The sequence below is a fragment of the Caretta caretta genome, chromosome 2 (assembly GCF_965140235.1).
Source record: "Caretta caretta isolate rCarCar2 chromosome 2, rCarCar1.hap1, whole genome shotgun sequence".
Taxonomy (NCBI): Eukaryota; Metazoa; Chordata; order Testudines; family Cheloniidae; genus Caretta; species Caretta caretta.
Window position 1 is genome coordinate 96,598,126 of NC_134207.1, and position 19,328 is coordinate 96,617,453.

Consider the following 19,328-nt stretch of genomic DNA (forward strand, 5'->3'; position numbering starts at 1 on the left):
GGGGAGAGCTGCACAGTGGGATAGCTACCCACAGTGCACTGCTCTCATTGGCGATGCAAGTGCCGCAAGTGTGAGCATGCTATCCCGCCAGTGGAAGACAATGTGAACACAACAGCGGTTTTCTTTAAGCTCTTGGCGAAAAAACTCTGCCAGTGTAGACATAGCCTAAGATTAATAAAAAGAAAAGGAGTACTTGTGGCACCTGAGAGACTAACAAATTTATCTGAGCATAAGCTTTCGTGAGCTACAGCTCACTTCATCAGATGCTGGACTGAATGCATCCGATGAAGTGAGCTGTAGCTCACGAAAGCTTATGCTCAAATAAATTTGTTAGTCTCTAAGGTGCCACAAGTACTCCTTTTCTTTTTGCGAATACAGACTAACACGGCTGCTACTCTGAAACCTAAGATTAATGTGAATCATAAAACATTCAAAAAAAGCTTTGAAAAGGTATTTGGTTAAAGCCTGTCCTTACAGATCTGTATGAGAGGATTAGCCGACTGTGGATGCTTATATTTATTCTTCCACCATCAAGCTGCACCCAGATTTTTCAGAATCTGTAAATAATTTACACTAGGAAAAAATTAATAAGTTTTACTTGTAAAGCCCAATCAAGGACTAGCATTCCCATGACAAAACTTCTTTACAATGCAATCCCCAAACAATTTTTACTTGTTTAAAATATTAGTTAGTAAGGAACTATTTTAATAAATAACTCTCTCTTAGGTCTTGCATTTAACACAACTTCTGTGGAAAACTGCCAGTAATTGATTTTAGTACTGTCATATAACAAAGCACTTCTGTAAATAACAACAAATTATCTTTAACTTTAAAACGTACAAAAGGTATTTCTTTCAAAATAAGGTGCAGTAGCTAAAGTAAGAGTGTTTTTATGGAAAGCTCAAGCCATCTTTAGCCATCACAATTTCAAAGGGTCTGTAAAATTTACGTATTTCATTCTAAGCTTTCCTGCAACTTTTCCACTTCTGTTCCCATAAAAAGATGATCCTGATGTGTGTCGGCCACAACATTATTAGATTATCACATGTAGCATATTTTACCTGATTGTTGCCTGTGAACAAACAGTTTAGGAATATTAATCTTCAAAGACAATAGTCAGAATAATAAAATGTTAATCAAAAATAATTAAGAAAGCATTTGGGTCCCCACCCTTCCCCCGACCGTATTTGAGAAGAAGATTTGAATACATGCAAGTCAAAACTAGCAAAATACAGACAAAAGGTCCTCTTCTGTGAAGATCATCAATAAATGACTCACTTCAATAAATAAGGCTATTTGGAAATTCTACAGAATTCTTTAAACTAGGCAACTTAGTCTTTTTTCTTATCAAATATATGTTTCTGTCCATGTTCTCCATCTGAAAGTTCTGCAGATTTTTCTTTGTTTTCCTGCTCTTGTTCTTCCTCACTGCCTTCATCTGTAAGTTCCCTATCTCCAGTTTCCTTTTTAGATGTCTCATTTTCCTCTACACCTCCATCGGTATCAGCTGTGCAGATCCCATAACACATGAGGCTAATGACACCCAGTGGCAGACCAAAGAGAAAGCAGCCCAGAAGTGGAGAACTCTTGAATACAGACTGTTGAAATATAATTGAAGTCAAAAGCACTTTAGGGGATATTTAAGATACCTTACAGCATTTCTTACAAGTTTCACTATATTTATTTCTGAACACCCTAATAGATTAAATCAGTTTTCTTGGAAAAGGTGTAAGAGCCATTATGCCAATGCTGTTTTTAACTTATGAAAATCTTTGAACCTGAAGAGAAATGGTTTCACTAGGAAGCTGAAAAATAGTATGACAACTATGTATTTTGTAATTTGAAAAGAGGCATGAGAAACTGTTGAGTTTCATATTGAGACTTTAAAAACACACTGAAGTTTGGAATGTGCCAGCATAGAACCTAATACTAAAGTTGCCTGACACTTCCCATTAAATGACCCTGTCTTTAAGTACTTTGCCAAACTTTAACTGTTTGGGGCTGAAATTTTCAAAGCCAGGTTTAGGCTGGCTTTAGGCTGATTTTTATATATTACTTACTTACAGACACTTGGCATTGAAAATGTATACATCATATATAAAGAGAGATATAGATATATAAATTTTATCCAAAACAGTTCAGACATTTCTGAGAATGAGTTTCTAGGGAAAGTAACATTTTTATATGTTAAAAGAATTCTGGCAATCTTTTCTTTGGAAAGCTCTAGTGCCCCAGGCTTCATAGCCTTTGTGCAGAGATGGCCTTTTAACATTCCCAGGAAAATTTGTCTGCATTTGGCCAAGTTGTAAGCTTACCTCAGTTAGTACAAGCTCAGTAGAGATTTGCTAGAGTTTAACAACTAAAATCTCAAAGATTCCATCCTCACTAAGCATGCTTGAGCATGCTCCCACTTTGTTTTTCCAATGCTGGAAGTTATGCAGTAAATGAGGCAGGGGACAGAAGGAAGAAAAAGGATGGTCTCATGGTTTAGACCGTTGAATGTTGCTTTTGAAAACTGGATTCTGTCCCTGCCTCTGACACAGACTTCTTATTTTATGCTAGGCAAGTAATTTAAACCAACCTTTCATGGGTGGGCACTAATTGAGCATTTCTTATTGTAGGAATATCTGACTTGAGATGTTTGGTATGATTTGAAAAAGTGCGGAGCACTCTCAGCTGCAACTGAACTTGTTGGGAGCCGTATTCTGAACATATGAAGTGCTATATAATTTTAAATACTCTGAAAATCAGGTCCCAGATGTCTTAAATCAGGCACTCTAACCTAGTGGATAGTTTTGACCTTAATCTCTCTGTGCCTCAGCCCCCCCATCTGTAAAATGGTGAGAGGAGTTATATAAGTTAAGAGCCAATGTTGGAACAAGAACAAATGGATATAAAATGGCCATCAATAAGTTTAGGCTTGAAATTAGATGAAGGTTTCTAACCATCAGAGGAGTGAAGTTCTGGAACAGCATTCAAAGGGGAGCAGGGGAAGGGGCAAAAAGCTTAAGTGGCTTCAAGATTGAGCTTGATAAGTTTATGGACAGATTTGTATGATGAAACTGCCTACAATAAAAAGTGGCCCATCTGAGGCCGTTAGTAAATATGTCCAACGGCCAGATATGGGACACTAATGGACGGCTCTGAATTACTACCACGAATTCTTTCACAGGTGTCTGGCTGGTGGATCTTGCTGATATGCTCAGGGTTTAACTGATTACCATATTTGGGGTCGGGAAGGAATCCTCCCCTTCCCCGCAGGTCAGATTGGCAGACACCCTGTGGGGTTTTTGCTTTCGTCTGCAGCATGGAGCAAAGGTCACTAGAGTAAATGGTGGATTCTCTGTAATTTGAAGTCTTTAAATAGTGATTTAAAGATAATAATAACTCAGTGGTTATGGTCTATTACAGCAGTGGGTGGCTGAGTCAGATGATGTACAGGAAGTCAGACAATGATTATGATCTTCCCTTCTTGTCTTAAAGTCTAAAAGTATCTCACAGGGGTGTTGTGAAGACAGAGTAACTAAAGTTTGTGAAGCACTCAAACTGTAGTCATGAGAACCACATAAAAGCCTATAAAAATTAATAATTTGTCTTCAGGCAGGGTGCAAATAATATGCAGTAAATATGGCTCGGAGGGGGGGGCACATTAAACAGGAAAAAAACAAAATACTGAATAACTGCTAATTAAATGAGCACAGTCCATGCTGTACACTGAATGAGGGTTCCTCTGGAAAAAAATAATATGTGATCATGTTATTAAAGACAGTATCCTGAGGTGTACGCATAAGGCGGATGAATTAATGTCTCACAGGCAACTTTAATATCGGCATTTCCTAACTTTTGAGGGCTTGACTTTGCAACCTTTACACATTCTTTTAATGTCATTTTGTGTGTGTAATTTATTATAAGATTTTCTTGCTTGTCTGCAGTGGGGTGGGAAAATGGTTTTATCCAAATCTTTCCACAAAGGTCTTAACCTTAATTGACCCATAAAAAGAAGGGAAACCTCTCCCAACATCCAAACATTTACACAACAGATACTCAGTATCACATCTGGACTTTTTCTAAGCAAAAAATAAGACTAGTAACCTAAAATACACCTTTAAAACTTCACTAAGTGTAGTATTATACCTTAACTGAATGGACTGACAGTAACATTTTTCAGTGTAGGTAGGTTCCATAACTGTCAGTAAATAGGTTCCAGAAATGTCAGAAGCAAAGCTTTTGAATAGCTTTTGAATCCTCCTGTGATATGTCTTTTAACTTGACCTTATTCACTTTAATTGACAAGAAATAAAAAGGAAACTGTCCATCATATTTCTGACACCAAAAATTCAACATTTCAGTACTCTGTAAAATATATTTCAAAACAATTTGTAGAATATTCTTCAATCATTTGAAGGTATTTTTTTTTTTTAATTCAGAATGTAATTACTGGGAATATATTCAGTGACTTTTGAGTAAAGGCATTTTTTAATCTTTTTTTGAAAAGGTATAGAAGTCTTTTTGACCTTGATAATATGATGCTATTCTACTTTGCATTCCAACTGCATGTTGGGTTTTACTTACCACTACAGTAGACTTGGCATCATAAATTATTCTCTTGATTCGTTGCAGAAACCCATCACCACCTTGTGCCTGAAATTTCAAAAGGAAACAGGTATCAAAATAATTAGTGATGTTCAGTTAAATTTTATAATAAATTCACATTTTATGTTTCATTTGCCTCCCTAATTTATGCAGCCTTTAGTCACTCCAAAAGGCTTTACCAGTACCTGTTTTTCCCTTGGAAAAGAATAGCTATTAGGGGTTGACATTCATGTACCTCATGATGCTTAGTCATTTTTCAAGTTCTTCCAAAAGTAGATGTTTCAATAATCTCTTGAAAAACTGACACTCCCTGTTCAGTTGAAGCAAAATGTTCTTGTGAATGAAAAGAGTCAACTGCTGCAGCAGTACTGGTATTCTTCACCATCTCCTCTACCACATAGTGATATTGATTACTTACCAGTTCAACTAGCTAATCAACATAGAGCCACTCACCTGTTCATTCGCCCTCTGGAAGACTGATAATCGTTCATGCTTATAGGCCATATGCATGCTTCCTCAAGGATTTAAACCTTGAGAATAATGTTATAAGAAGTTGTGATGCCCAGACTCCACTCCCTGGTTCCTTCCACTATCTCAGTTTGCAAAAGAAACTCTGAAGTGGAAAGGAAGGTAGAGAGCATGAATCTACGTGTAGCGGTCTAAGAAGCAACCTCTTCTTCCTCTGAGTATTGTCAGTGAATTTCACAAGAGTGGAGACTAACATTAACAAACACTGAACAAGTTGCGTCTGATGACAGCTATTTAAATAGAGATTGACAGTCTACTCTCCTGAACTCAACATCTGATAGCCACCAAGATAGGGCTTGTAATTAGAGCTGGTCAGAAATTTTCTGTTGGAATGATTTTCTCATGGAAAATACAGTTTACACAAAATTGAAATTTTCCATGGGAGTGGAGTCTAAGAACTACACATTCCAAAATAGAAAACATTAAACTACAATTCTAAGTAAACACAACACAGAAAAGTAAGGATGACCTAGAGAGGAGTAGTGGCCACAGCTTATTAAATAAACATATGCCTAAAGTTTAGATCTGAGAGGGAATATATGTAAATCTAACAGTAACTGCTTTTTCAGGGGTATCCAAAGCAGTGCCAAGGACACATGCACAATTTAGGAATATGGATATATACTGAGAATACATTAAAGAGAACCAGACAGATAATGTACACTTATCTATATTACTACGAAAAGTGGCCAAATGAAGTTTTCCGCTTTTAACTGTCCAGGGAATAAAAGCTAACAGTTGATTTAAAAAAAATCAGATCAAAGTGGGAGACTTACTTCGGCTGTACCATCTAAGATGTTATTAATGAACTGAACCAGGTCTTCAGGACTCTCAATGCGTCTATCTGGTAGAAAATACTGTTGGTTGGAAGTGTTCAATACGACAACAGTGGGGATTGTCAAGTCACTGAAAATGTTAAAGTCAAACAGATAAGAAACTCAAAGAAACAATATAAACTAAGAATTTTCAGAGCATTTAACAGGAAATGCAATATTAAATGTTCTGCTAAAGAACAATACAGACAAAAGGAAAGTAAATTTTATGTGCCCATCTTGAGATACCCACCTCAAGTCATTCATACAAAAAAAAAAACCCCAAAACCACCCACCCCACTATCTTTATGGTACAGGTGAAAGGAGTTCACTGACCCAATTTTAAAATAACATACTCCTTAGCATCAATATTTTGATGAGGCTATTGAAGGCTATGCTATTCTATGTGTGTTCTTATGCTGCATGCATGACCCGACTCAGTGAATGCCATACTGGAAAAGTCAGATTTTTGAAGCAAATACATACAATATAAACAAAAGGGGAAAAAGCTTACTTTTAATTCCACAGATCTGATGTGTGTTTCAATACTTATGTACCTCATGAGTTTAGGACATATTTGTGTACATGCAACCTCCAGTTAAGCAGTAGATATTCTGCCAAATGCTACAGCAGACATAACCAATTAGTTGAGCTCTCATATAGCAGACAGCCTTGTGTTTCAAAAGCATTATGGCCCCAATTCGAAAAGGCACTTAACTATATGCATGACTAAGTGTTCTCTAACTGGGGCACACAATTTAAGCCCAATGCCTGAGCTTTTGCTTGACCAGGAGAGTAGGAGCTGTGTTAAACTTCTTAAAATGTCATATATCAACAATGTAATTATAGTTAATCTAGACACAAGAGATGAGCTACAGATGCCTGTTAAAGGCTTCAAACTATTCATGTTTCTTTGTCATTATGATTTAACAAATACACAGAATCTTTAATTAGAGATATTTACAGTTACATCAAAAACACACCTCAACTCAAAACTTGAAAAGCAAAAAAAACAAGTGAAGGAAAAAGTCTCCTACTTCCTTGCCACTTTTACATTGACTATAAACACTGTCAATAACACTCTCTCATGTTATAAGGCTTTCACTCTGACCTCCAAGAGACTCTGAAAAGCAATACCTATTCCAATTTCATCAAACTCATACTGTGGCACAAAATCTTAACGGCTACCTCAGATGCTCCTTGTATCAACAGGTTGGCATAGCTGACTGTCACACATTCCACACACTTGGGACATATTCTGCTTTAACAATGATGAGGTCAACCTTCAATATGGAGTTGTAATTAGTGACTTCACAATTAGACTAAAAAAATAGTTAAAAAGAGAAAATGCTAATTCAATAATTTCCTTTAAAAAAACTAGGAAGGAAGCAATTATAAATTCTCTCCAATATTAAGAGATTTCCCTGAATATTATAAATTTACATTTTGACATATGACTGTTTTGGGCATAAGAGTAGAAAAATTATAAAATTTTGGAGGTTAATCAAAAATGTTAACTAGAAGTTAAAAAGTTCAACGCTAAAACAGTGGAATTTTCTGGATGGCCAGCAAACTGAATACCACAGAAGGCATATGGCATGTGTCCATGCTCTTCCAACTTTCAAGTGTAAAGTGTTGTGATATGCTAAAAAGCTAAAACCTGTTACAAATATGCCAATGAAGAAGACATATATAGCAGGAATTTGAAATATTTCAACTCTTGGAGAGCTCTGCTGCTTGCAGCACATGATAATTTCTAAGTATGGCTTTCCCCAGAGATTCCTGTTAAACAAAAGGAGTACCCAGTGGATAACTGTAGCAAGAGGTGCATGCAACAGGAGCCAAGCAACAAAATATAGTGTAGTTAGTTGTGTAGGGTGCCAAATTGCAAATTATCCCCACACAAAGAATTGTGAAGAAAAAAACAAAAACAGAATAAAAACAAGAAAATCCATTTTCTACTCACACAACAGTGACAACTCTTGCTGCTGTTACACTGAAGTTTAAAATTGTACTTTAGACTAGGAACATTAAATTTTCCATTTAACTTGATTTAATTTATTTATTTTACCAGCACTCCCCTTTATTTTGTCTTTTGAAAATCTACAAAAGTCTGTCCCGATCAGGAAAATAAGCTGGAAGAAAAACCTAATATTCTTATACCCACCCCACTTCCCCCCCCACCTTTGTGGGGGGTGGGAGGGAAGGAGAATAACAATTTCTTTTAAGAGTTATCTATTGCTCCCCTGCTCCATCAGGTTTTTAAGACCTCCTAATAAACCCTTTCCAATTTTTCCTTGCTTTAGTACTTCTCTATTCCAGAACCTGATGCGTCAAACAACATGCTGGCAGAAGAACTGGATTACACTTCCTTTAAATCATGACGTTGTGGTTAGTTATCCAGGGTGTGGGGAAGCAATTAATATTAAGCCATTTCAGTGTAGTAGTATAGGACTGACTGAGATACCTCTGCAGCATATAAGCAGTCTAGGGACTAAAAATATAAAAAAACTACATTTTATATTATATAAAAGTATACAAATATATAAATAACCAGATAGGCTCCCATTTTGCCAAATGCTGAGCAATTAAAAAAAAAAGGTACTCTAAATGATGTTTTGACTTTCAGTGTTGTTTAGCACTTAGAGCTCCCACTGAAATCAATGGAAACTCTCAGAGGTGTTGAACACCCACAATCAGCACAGTAAGAATTATTCTTCCTACTTTAAAAAAAAAAAAAAAAAAAGATTGTCCCAAGTTGGTAAGATTCTGACAAAAATCAATCGATCCATCTTTTAAAGGAGACAGACTGCTAAACAGTATAACTCCATAACTATCATAGTTGCAATTCCAGTTGATGCACTTAATCCTAACATCAAGCATAAAAATACTATAACAATCTCTTACCCCACCAGTAAAAAAAGTTGTTTAAGCGTGATCCTTTGTGAAGAATGTAAAGATGTTTCTAAATGCTTCTACAGTAGTATAAAACAGCAGGTTACTTGTACCAGAAAGTCATATCTTACATTTTTACATTGTTCTACTGACTTTCAGTTGCTGCCATCTGGTGGAAAACAGACTGAACCACAAGTAAAAAAGTAAAGTGCCTTGGTGCCAGTTTTTAAAGTGTCAGTATATACAAAACAAATATTCTATCTCTATCACTTGTATAATGTAGAAAAACACTGTTGTTTATGGTGGAGAGTCACAACTTTGAAATACATACTTTGGTGTAACTAAAGTCTCAAACGTAGTTTGGTCATAACTTTCCATACACTGGAACTTATACAAATAGGACACTTTTACGGGACAGTTGCAATTAACTTCCCCCATCCTCGACTGCAAAAGTGAGGGCCTTGATTAATTACCCATTATTAGAGTAACAAAAAAAGTGCTGGTTATTTTTAGTGTTATGGGGGTAGAGGGAGGGAAAGGTGCACTAAAAGTCATGGGGGGCGGGTCCACAAACAAAGAGAAAACTGTGAAGGAGAGCCCGCAGGACACACAATCAACAGCAGCAAAGGGTGGCCATCAGAAAGTAGTGTGGTGACTGCCACTGTGGGGTGAGGGAGCCCTGTCATGGTTTTCCACAGCTAGTGGAAGTCAGAGGGCATCCCTAAATTCTGCACGAACATGGTTCATGACATGCACCTGCTACTCCCTCCCCTGGAAATACCTAGGAAGAAAGAAAGATCAGATGTCCCTAGAGATTGGGAGGCAAAATTACACATGAACCTGTCTCAGGACAGCACTAGACACTAACACTCAACCAAATAATACAGATACTTGAAAAGAACATTCAGGGGAGCAGAGAGAGGTTGATAGCTGCTGAAGCCGACTGACCTTCCTTCCTCCTTCATACACTTGGGAGGGAACACTCCCAGGAAGAAATGGGTGATGTAGTCAGTTTATGCTTGCCCAACACAACTGCCCCTCCTGCCCTAGACACCCCATGTCAATCCCTCCCGCCGTAATATTCTTTTACCCCAATAATAAATAAATAAATCAGGACCACAGTAAGGAGAGTTGTAAGGGTGGACAGCAGAAAAACTGCAATAATTTTAATTCCTGAATTCAAATAGTGAATTCAGTATTTATTATATCCCACTAATTGAAACCTGCTACGTAATATTTCATTTTATCTCAAATCACTAACTCCTATAACGCTGGTTGTTATTTAAACTCAGCTTTACGTCTCTTGCCCCACACCGACATACTTTTTTTTTTTTTTTAAAAAAAGCAGCTGTAGTCTGAATTATGTAAAAGGCACAATTTATCAGAACTGTGCCAAATTCATCAAGGGTCTACCTTGGCTGAGGTTCTTGAGGTTGATGGAATCTTCACCAGGATACCAATATGCCTTGACGCAAAGCAGCTGTAATCTCCACTGGGGCTCCACTAAGAATTCAGGGTGCTCCAACTCCATAATCCTAAATTAGCCTTAAGTCTAAAAATGGAGCATTGGGAGCCTTGGCTAACCACATGTCCCACATTTCAGGCAATGATATACAATCATTTTATTTTGCTAGTCACTTCTTTTCCAGAAGAGAGACAAACATGAAATTCAAGTCACCCAAAGAAAGCAACAACCATAAAAAGTGCATTAGCGCAGAGAAAAAAAATCCATAAATTCGCACTCATACATATACCGTCTTATGAAATGACCAATGAACATAAATAAATCATGTCAATTTAGCTATCTTTCTTGTAAATGACTTGAATTATTTCTATTATTTCACTGTTTCTTTTAAACCACATAACATTTGGGAAATATGTTAACTTCTAATAAAATTTGTAGTAGTACAACGGAATGATTTTTAAAAAGTAAGCCTCACCAGGCAGCACTGTCCTAATGGTATATTTGCTACTTAAATATCTATAGTAAACTAAAACCTTATGTACTTGTAGTACAACAGACAGAAGAGGATTTGGAATTCAAGACTACAAGTTGGCCAAGAGAAAAATGTTGATGCTTCTCTTCTAGTAAGTAAAGTTATAAATACATGGGAGAAAATAAATTTCTTCAAATCTTTTTAGTCTGATAGTTTGAGTGACTAAGGAGCGCAGAAGCGGCATCAACAGAGCGCTTCTTCAAACCAGTAGCACAATTGGTACAACCACAGATCAGGGAGAATATTCAAGTCAGAATTTACTTACTCCATTAGTAAGCTATTAATATAGTCGTTACCGTCCATATGGCCAAATTGGAAGTTCCTACGGAAGATACAAAGAAACAAGAAGTAAAGCCCAATCAATTGTACATTAAAGAAATGAAAATTATAGATAGTCAAAAATATTCTTCCTACAATATTTCTCTAATAAAACGGAAAAACTACGTAGGGCAGCAGCAACTGCTACAGTCTTCACATTCATGTATTACTATAAAGATGTAAAAGTATGGATTGGCTGCCATAGGAGGAAAGATTAATAAGACTGGGACTTTTCAGCTTGGAAAAAAGATGATTAAGGAGGAGGAAATATAATAGAGGTCTATAAAATCATGACTGGTGTGGTGAAAGTAAATAAAGAAGTGTTATTTTTTCCTTCTCAAAGTACAAGAACCTAGGGATCACCAAATGAAGTTAATAGGCAGCAGGTTTAAAACAAACAAAAGGAAGTATTTTTTCACACAATGCACAGTCAACCTGTGGAACTCCTTGCCAGAGAACGTTGTAAAGGCCAAGACTATAACAGGGTTCAAAAAACTAGATACATTCATGGAGGATAGGTCTATCGATGGCTATTAGCCAAAATGGGCAGGGACGGTGTCCCTAGCCTCTGTTTGCCAGAAGCTGGGAATGGGCTCCAGGGGATGGATCACTTGATGATTACCTGTTTTGTTCATTCCCTCTGGGGCACCTGGCTTTGGCAACTGTCAGAAGACAGGATACTGGGCTAGATGAATCTTTGGTCTGATCCAGTATGGTTGTTCTTATGACTAACCTCCAAACTTACAAAACAGCCCACCATTCTCAGACGCTACTCTTTGTACCTTATTTTTTGGTCTGATACACTTACTACATGTTCACCTGGCTTAAAAAAAAAAATTAAGTCTGCAATGGGAGAAAAGAACAGAAGTGAACAAACACATTCTTTTTTTTTTCTGGATTACATAGACACCCCTGGAACACAGCAGGAAGAACAGATAGGGAGAAAAAGTGTAGCAATCGAATTCAGTAACTAAAAAACAATTTATTTATAAATGAATGTTTGCAAGGAGGTCTTTTTTTTCTTAAGGATCTTTAAAAAAAATCTCAAACATTAAGTTTCAGTTGACTGACAACAAGAATCATACTTGATTTTCGCAAACTAATAGGTTAATTATGGTGAAAGTATTGCCACGAAAACATTACAGTTCGTAACAGTTATGTTGCACAGTTTGCATTCCTGAAATGAGAATGCAATGATGAACAATCCATTAAATCAGTATTTCTCAAACGGGGGTTACAAAATGCAATTAGGAAAATTACAATCTAAAGCAAAGAAAATCTGACTCCCTTACACCTCACACACCTTTACTCTTCAAGGTGAAGTATTCTGTCAATCTCTCAAAGACACAAACAAATAAATTACACAGGCTTATCCTTGTTATCATTGATACTTTATTGTAAATGTAAGATCATAAACTTTTTTACTTCAAATAAGGGACTGCCAACCTCAAAAGGTGAGAAACACTACATTAAATGACAGGTATATAGGGCAGGGAATAAAAGCTATGCTACCATAGTACCACATACACATACCTGTGAAAATGGTCTCTGTAATCTTTAGCGACTTCTTGAATAACAGACTTTAGCCTATTTAAAATAAAAAACTGTTACAACTATAATAGAGTCAACTTTGGATTTACAAGGTTCAAATAAATAATCATTTGGCTCTTTGAATAAGGAGTGAATGCTATCTACTCAGCAATGGAAAACAGTGATTCCCCTTTCTCACTAAGAAAACTCACCTTCCTCACAAAATGAATAAAGTACCTGTTAAAATGCTATCTTCATTGGACCAGACATAATTAAATTATCTCTACTGCCACCAGCAAATGTACCATACCAACCTCCAAGAAAATCCCAGTAAATGGTACAAATTAGCACAAAAAGAACTTAAGAACATAATCATTTTTAATAAATGAGTGTCTCCTGAAAAAGTCATGGTTGCCTAGAGGGTTGTGTGTCCTCAATTTCCTTAGCAAATTAGTATCCAGCTGGATAAAAGGCATTCCTTCAAATGGATACCCAACACTTTACTTTAATGGTACAAATGACTAAACTTACTGATGATGTCTTTTTAAATATGTGACTGACAGTACAGAGTTGAAGATCAATCTTTAACATTTTTTTTAAATCAAAAGTAACCTCATAATTGGCTGACCTCTAGCTTTCTTTTCTAACTTTTAAATATTTAAAATTTAATTTAATACAATGATCTTAAAAGCTACACATCCTATTTGCAGGAAGATCACAGGATCCTGGACTCTGACTGGCCCTACCTATAGTTATGCAATAATAATCAATGTTCTGTCAAGATACTTCTTATAAAAGGCCCAATTTTCACCTGCAATTGCACCTGAAAAATCCTATATTTGCATTTCAAATCTATGTAAATGAATGCACAATTAACCCTTTTAATTATGGTACTTCCTGTAGCCCTTAATCATCAAGTAGTCATATATGCCTTAGTGGGGCCACTCACTAAGGTCTACAGAATCAGGTCTTCGTTAAGTCTAGCATTCTCAGAAAATGTGCAAATATCAGTGCTTTTCAGTTCAACTCTCACTTTGTGAACATTTAAAACAGCTTCAAGAATTTGAATATTCCTTTCCGATATGAGATAAACTAGTAAAGATAAATCTTGATGACATTCCAATATCCAAACCAGCACAAATTCTTTACTTTTCACAGTGAATGTCAATAATACTGTACCTGGTATGTTCAGCTGAAGAGTTTTTGTCATCAATAATCGCAATCGCCACAAGTTTTCCTAAAATACAGAATAAGATATCTAAATTCACCATATTACTCTTGCAAGGGAATCTTATTATTTTGTCTGGGAAGTTGAGATCACTACCACCTCCCATTCTCCAACTCTCAGATCATAGAACCATTCAGTTTTGAAAACAATTACCCAAATCTTGGGGTGTACAAAGAGCCCTTCTCAACTGTCCCAAAGAAGCTATACAAACATCTGATTACATACATCAGTTTGTACTAATCTATTGAAAATAAATGAAATGTGACTGAATGCCAGATTAGCATGACTATTGGAAAAAATAAAGAGGGGAAATCAAGTTTGTTCCAGTCTCTCTGTTCACAACCACCAGAGCTCTGTCGTTTTAAAAGTTCAAAACGTTATTTGTATCAACTCATTAACCACTGTTGTGACTTGATTTGTTTAATTAAAAACTTTGTGTATTATTCTTTACAACTTACATGAAGAAATGTTAGAATTTTATTTGAATTCTTGGCTGTGCCACCAGGTCAGAAAAATAGCTTCTTATATGGTTCGTAGTCCACTGTTAGAAGAACTTCACTTTCAAATCACCCTGTGCACAGATTTATTGAATAACCATGTAGAATGTAATGGAGACCAAAATTCTGAATTTACTGGTCTTTGCTTGGTTTAGTTCGTGGAAGTTTTGAAGCACCTTTCAATCGTTTATATTTAGGTCAAATTATCTCCTATGTCGGGCAAACTCAGCACAGGGAGTAAGAAATGCCTCAAGTTTTGACTGATTTTTTTTCAAATCACTCCTCCCCCCGTGTTAGGAAAGTTGAGTTTTCCCACAGTGGAATGAGCAGTGAATTGGCCACCTAAAATCTCAAAATCTAGGCAAACAACATAGTGCTACTTATCATCCCCAGCCTCCAAGGCTCCTATACCTCCCTACTGATTGCTGCTGCCCCTGAACTGCACCCCAGGCAAGGAGATTCATGTAGGGGGAGAACACACATAAGATGGATAATATTGACAATGTCAATATTCTCCTGTTCAGGGAATCCTTGAAGGGTTCGAGAATCAGAAAAGAGATAATGCAACTTCCACAGCTCCTCCCCATTCCACTTCTCCATGGTGCAGTTGCAGAGGGATTTCTTTGAGGTTGGGAGAAGGACTAAAAATGCGATGGGGGTGGGGACTTTCTCCCATCACTTTCCATGCTCCCACCACAAACCCACTTCTCCTTGTTCCCTTTAGACCTTAACATATTAACATCTCAATGCCTCTTTATTAGAGACACTTCTCTCAAGTGCTTTTGAGATTTCTAGAGAAACGTGGATGAATTCACAAGTCTCATTGTGGGCAAGATATTCCTTCATAATGATATTGGACACAACTTGAAGATACGTATTCTTTATCGCATTGACAGAATCAACTAATGTCTCTTGCTATTTCGCAAAATAATCACTATTATAACTAACAGGATTTGCTAATACTGATGATGGAACTGAAACTATAATTAAAAGATGTTCCAGCACTTTTATACATTTCTATTTATAAGACAGAAACTGCTATACACGTTCATAATGATCTAAATTAGTGGACATTTTACTTTCTTGAATTTGAAAAAAGTCAGTGTTTTGGTGTATAAAGGCCTACATTTTCAGAGGTAGATAGCAATTTTGGACTTCCAACTTGAGAGATCTTAAAAAGGGGTTGGTTTTCAGAGAGTGACTAAGCACTTTCCGAAAATCAGGCTCCTTCAAGCCATCTTAAGTTTGGTATTTAGTTACCTCTGAAAATTTACACCGTAGATGTTAAACTACACTCATGTATCTATTTTAAACACTAGCTGTAATCCTGTACCTCTCAGGTGTATAGGATAACAGATTATTCTTCTCAACTGAAATTCCACAAACCAAATAAATTTTGATTTGAAAGAAGTACCATCATGAATATCCATTATTTTTTCTCCTATCCAACCCCCAAACAATTCAACACAATTGAGCCAAACTAGGTTTGCAATGTTCCTTAAACATACATTACAAAACTCACATACATACATGTTCACGAGGCTCTTGGAGGGTAATCTACACAACACCAATGAAACATAGTTTAGTCTAATCTCAAACTTGTAGTCTACTCAGTTTCGCTGAACAGTACAGAATTGGCAACACTATACTGTGTGTATTTTGGAGCTAAAAATAAGGGCTTCATCCAAAGTCCATTAAAGACAAAGGAAAGACTTACACTGACTTCAGTGGGTTTGGCTCAGTCCCTAAATGCAGAAGGTTTTCCTAAAATAAAGAACAACACATCCAGATTTCCTGCAGAGTTTAGTCAGGAATCATGCATGCTTTCTATGATCTTTCTAGACGGATGAAATTTGATTTAACTCAGCCCAATTGTGATTAGGTATTAAAGTATGTGTACTGAGGTCCACGTGAGATTTTTAGTGTACTAAGAATCAACTGGGAAGTATGAGCCTTAAATCTGAATGTAATTTCTTTTGGAGGCTTAAAAATAATTTTTATTCCATTTTCTTTGTGGCTTCAGTAAATATTGTAAATAACTTGAAGGTGGGAGCTTCTTACCTGTATCTCCAAGTTCATAGAGTGTAAACCCATCTACATTAAGATACGCTTGGAATCTCTCTCGGTTTATCCAAGATGATAGATCACCGTCTTCATATTCTCCAAAATGGAAAAATTGAGAATATTAACACCAGCAATGCAGTAAGAAAATTGCTAAATGGTTAGGATGGACAGTAAGTGCAGAAATATATGACTGTATAAGGTAATACTCTACCTTCCACTTCTGAAGATATGGGTTAAAATCTTAAATGGAAAAAAAAGTTTGGTGATTTCATACATTCCTCAAATGATTCGAAGGGGCATGACTGACAGCCTTTTCTTCAGAAAAGCCCAGAGGGAGAGTAAAAGGAAAGCAACATGGTGCTAGCAAAAGGCAGACCACTGATTATGTGTAAATTGTAAATTTGGAATTTTCTTCACTGTAACGTTTTAAGTACTTTAATTGCAAATAAAACTGGTAATTTTTGGTGACTTTTAAAGACTTTGTTTTCTCAAACCACAAAATCTATTTTCGATATATCCACGATACTGTTGACTGCAAAAGGCAATTATGATGCAGCAAGTTGGCAAAAAGGAATGGTTAACATCCTCTAAAATTTAGAAATGAAATTACAAAATAAAGCAGTAAGGACACAAAAAGAAACAAAGCTGTGACCTAATATGGACTTAAAATACAATAAAATTGCATACAAAATCACATGGTGAGCTGAACAACAAACATTTGGACACAATCACACAGAATGAGTCATATTGGGAAACTCTAACGTCGACTATTAAGAGGTTAATGCTTCCGGATATGACTAATCAAACATTTGTTATGGCGTGAAGGGTACAGGTAACTTGAGATTTTAAAAATAGACCATTTTTGAGTTAACGAAGCACCCTTCATTTCCTATACCAACTCTCAAAAGTTCTTTATGCTGAAACATGCTTCCCTCCTTCCTTGTTTGTTCAGATAAGAAAACAAAATAAAACAATGGCATAACAGTATTATAACAAACTTTTAAAGTGAATTTATTATGGAAAATGAAAACGAAAAATAAAAGGTATGGGAAAGTTCATTCCCAAAGGGTAATTTCTTTACTTGTGAATAGTTTCTCTTGAGACTATGAATTGCTTTTTTTTTTTTTTTTTAGCTTAAACAGTATTAATGTAATGGTTTCAAACATTGAAACAGGTTTTAATTAATAAAACAATAGCAAGTAACCCTCCTAAGACTGTCATTTTCCAGAGGACCCAATAAATGAATAGGTAGGAGGATATAATGATACATATGTGCCCACTATCTCACTCAAATGGGTTTATAGCAGAACTACAAATTTATTAAGGGGGTAGTGTAGTCTAGTGGTCAGGATGCTAAACTAGGAATCAGGAGATATGGTTTATTCCTGGCCCAGACATTAAACCATTATGTGACCCTGGACAATTCACTTTACGACAGTAGAACCCAGTTTATCCAACACTTCTTTATCCAGCTCTTCGTATTAACTGAAAAACCGGCGTGCACAGGTCCAGAAGCATGCAATATCTCTGTTGGCTGCTAGATAGAGCTACTGCCTTGCACTTTTTCCATTCTCTGGATTATCTGAATTTTTGATGATCTGATCTGGCCCTGGCCCCAATTAGATTAAACAGATTTCTGCTGTACTTTGTGAGTGTTTCCCCTCTCATTCTTTGTCACCTCTACTTAGATTATGAGCTCTTTGGGGTCAGGGACTATTTCTTAATATGTTTGTATAATACCTAGCACTGGTACCCTGATCTCAGCTGAGATCTATACGTGTAAATGTAATACAAATAAATCATAATAATTAATAATGTAGGCACATTTATAAAACAATAAATCATCTAAATGAAGTGATAGTCCTATTGCACAACTTTTTGGCCTCTATATTAAAATTGCTTTTATTATATCAATGTATTTTCTTTAAGAAACATGAGACATCACAGCTTGAGTAAAATTTACTTAGACTAAAATTTAAAAAGACTGCCAGCAGTGACAGGAGCTCCATGCAGCTGGACCCTACCACCTGTGCAGAGACCCACTGATGTTTGGCACAGATATCTGCATGGAACTGCTTGAACAGTTGGGTTTAACTGTAGACATTAAGTAACTAGTACTTCTTGGCTTTGCTTTTTCTTTTGCTTTGTGGCAAAGGTACACCAGAGCCTATTTTTAACTAAATGGGACAAGGAAGAAAAAACATTTTATAAATAGGTCCCTATAACAAATGATGTTTTAGTTACACTAGATTCAGGTAAAATATAGCCTAATAGGGAGGGCATTTTAGGAATATTTTGCTTGTTTTCCTACCTTGTTATTCTGTGAGGTAGGAGGACTTAAATAATTGCATAGGGAATTGAAGAAAACCTAATCCCAGACACTTACTGTTTAGATATCTTTGAGAATATCTACTGGATAATGAAAAAAAGCCCTCTAAAGCAGATATGAATGCATATGTTGCTAACCTATCTAAAGTTATTCTATAATGAGAATTTATTGTAAAATAATTAAAAGTAAATTTGTCAAATGAAAGACAGAAATTATTTTTTGAAGAAGTTCATTTTGGATTTCTTTAACCATTCACAGTTTTGTCTAAACATTCTTTTGATACAAATCAATAGTTGATTTTGAAAATACTTCACTGCTATATTTCTATATATTTCTATATACTGCTATATTTCTATATTTCTATAGCAATTGATAAGATTAACCCAGTGCAGTTTAAACTTGTAAAGTTTCAGTTTTGGTTTCCATTCTCAAACAGGCTTTTGGGGAAATCCGACCTCCAAGTCTAAGCCAATAAAACAAGCACACGTAAACAGACTATTTCATTTTGGAGGAAAGCACAAAGAGGCAAAGCATTAA

General features: G+C 36.1%; 1 protein-coding gene across 1 annotated transcript in view; it reads right to left on the reverse strand.

Annotated features, from left to right (window-relative positions):
- Positions 1 to 579: 579 nt before the first annotated feature.
- Positions 580 to 19,328, reverse strand: part of TMX3 (thioredoxin related transmembrane protein 3) — a 61,037-nt gene continuing 42,288 nt past the window's right edge. Inside the window, exons 10-16 of the mRNA XM_075125324.1 lie at positions 16,460 to 16,558; positions 13,853 to 13,910; positions 12,677 to 12,730; positions 11,091 to 11,147; positions 5,898 to 6,027; positions 4,573 to 4,641; positions 580 to 1,598 (exon numbers count right to left, since the gene is read on the reverse strand). Of these exons, the coding sequence (XP_074981425.1) occupies positions 1,332 to 1,598; positions 4,573 to 4,641; positions 5,898 to 6,027; positions 11,091 to 11,147; positions 12,677 to 12,730; positions 13,853 to 13,910; positions 16,460 to 16,558 (734 nt within the window). The 3' untranslated portion in view covers positions 580 to 1,331. The remainder of the gene's footprint in view (positions 1,599 to 4,572; positions 4,642 to 5,897; positions 6,028 to 11,090; positions 11,148 to 12,676; positions 12,731 to 13,852; positions 13,911 to 16,459; positions 16,559 to 19,328) is intronic.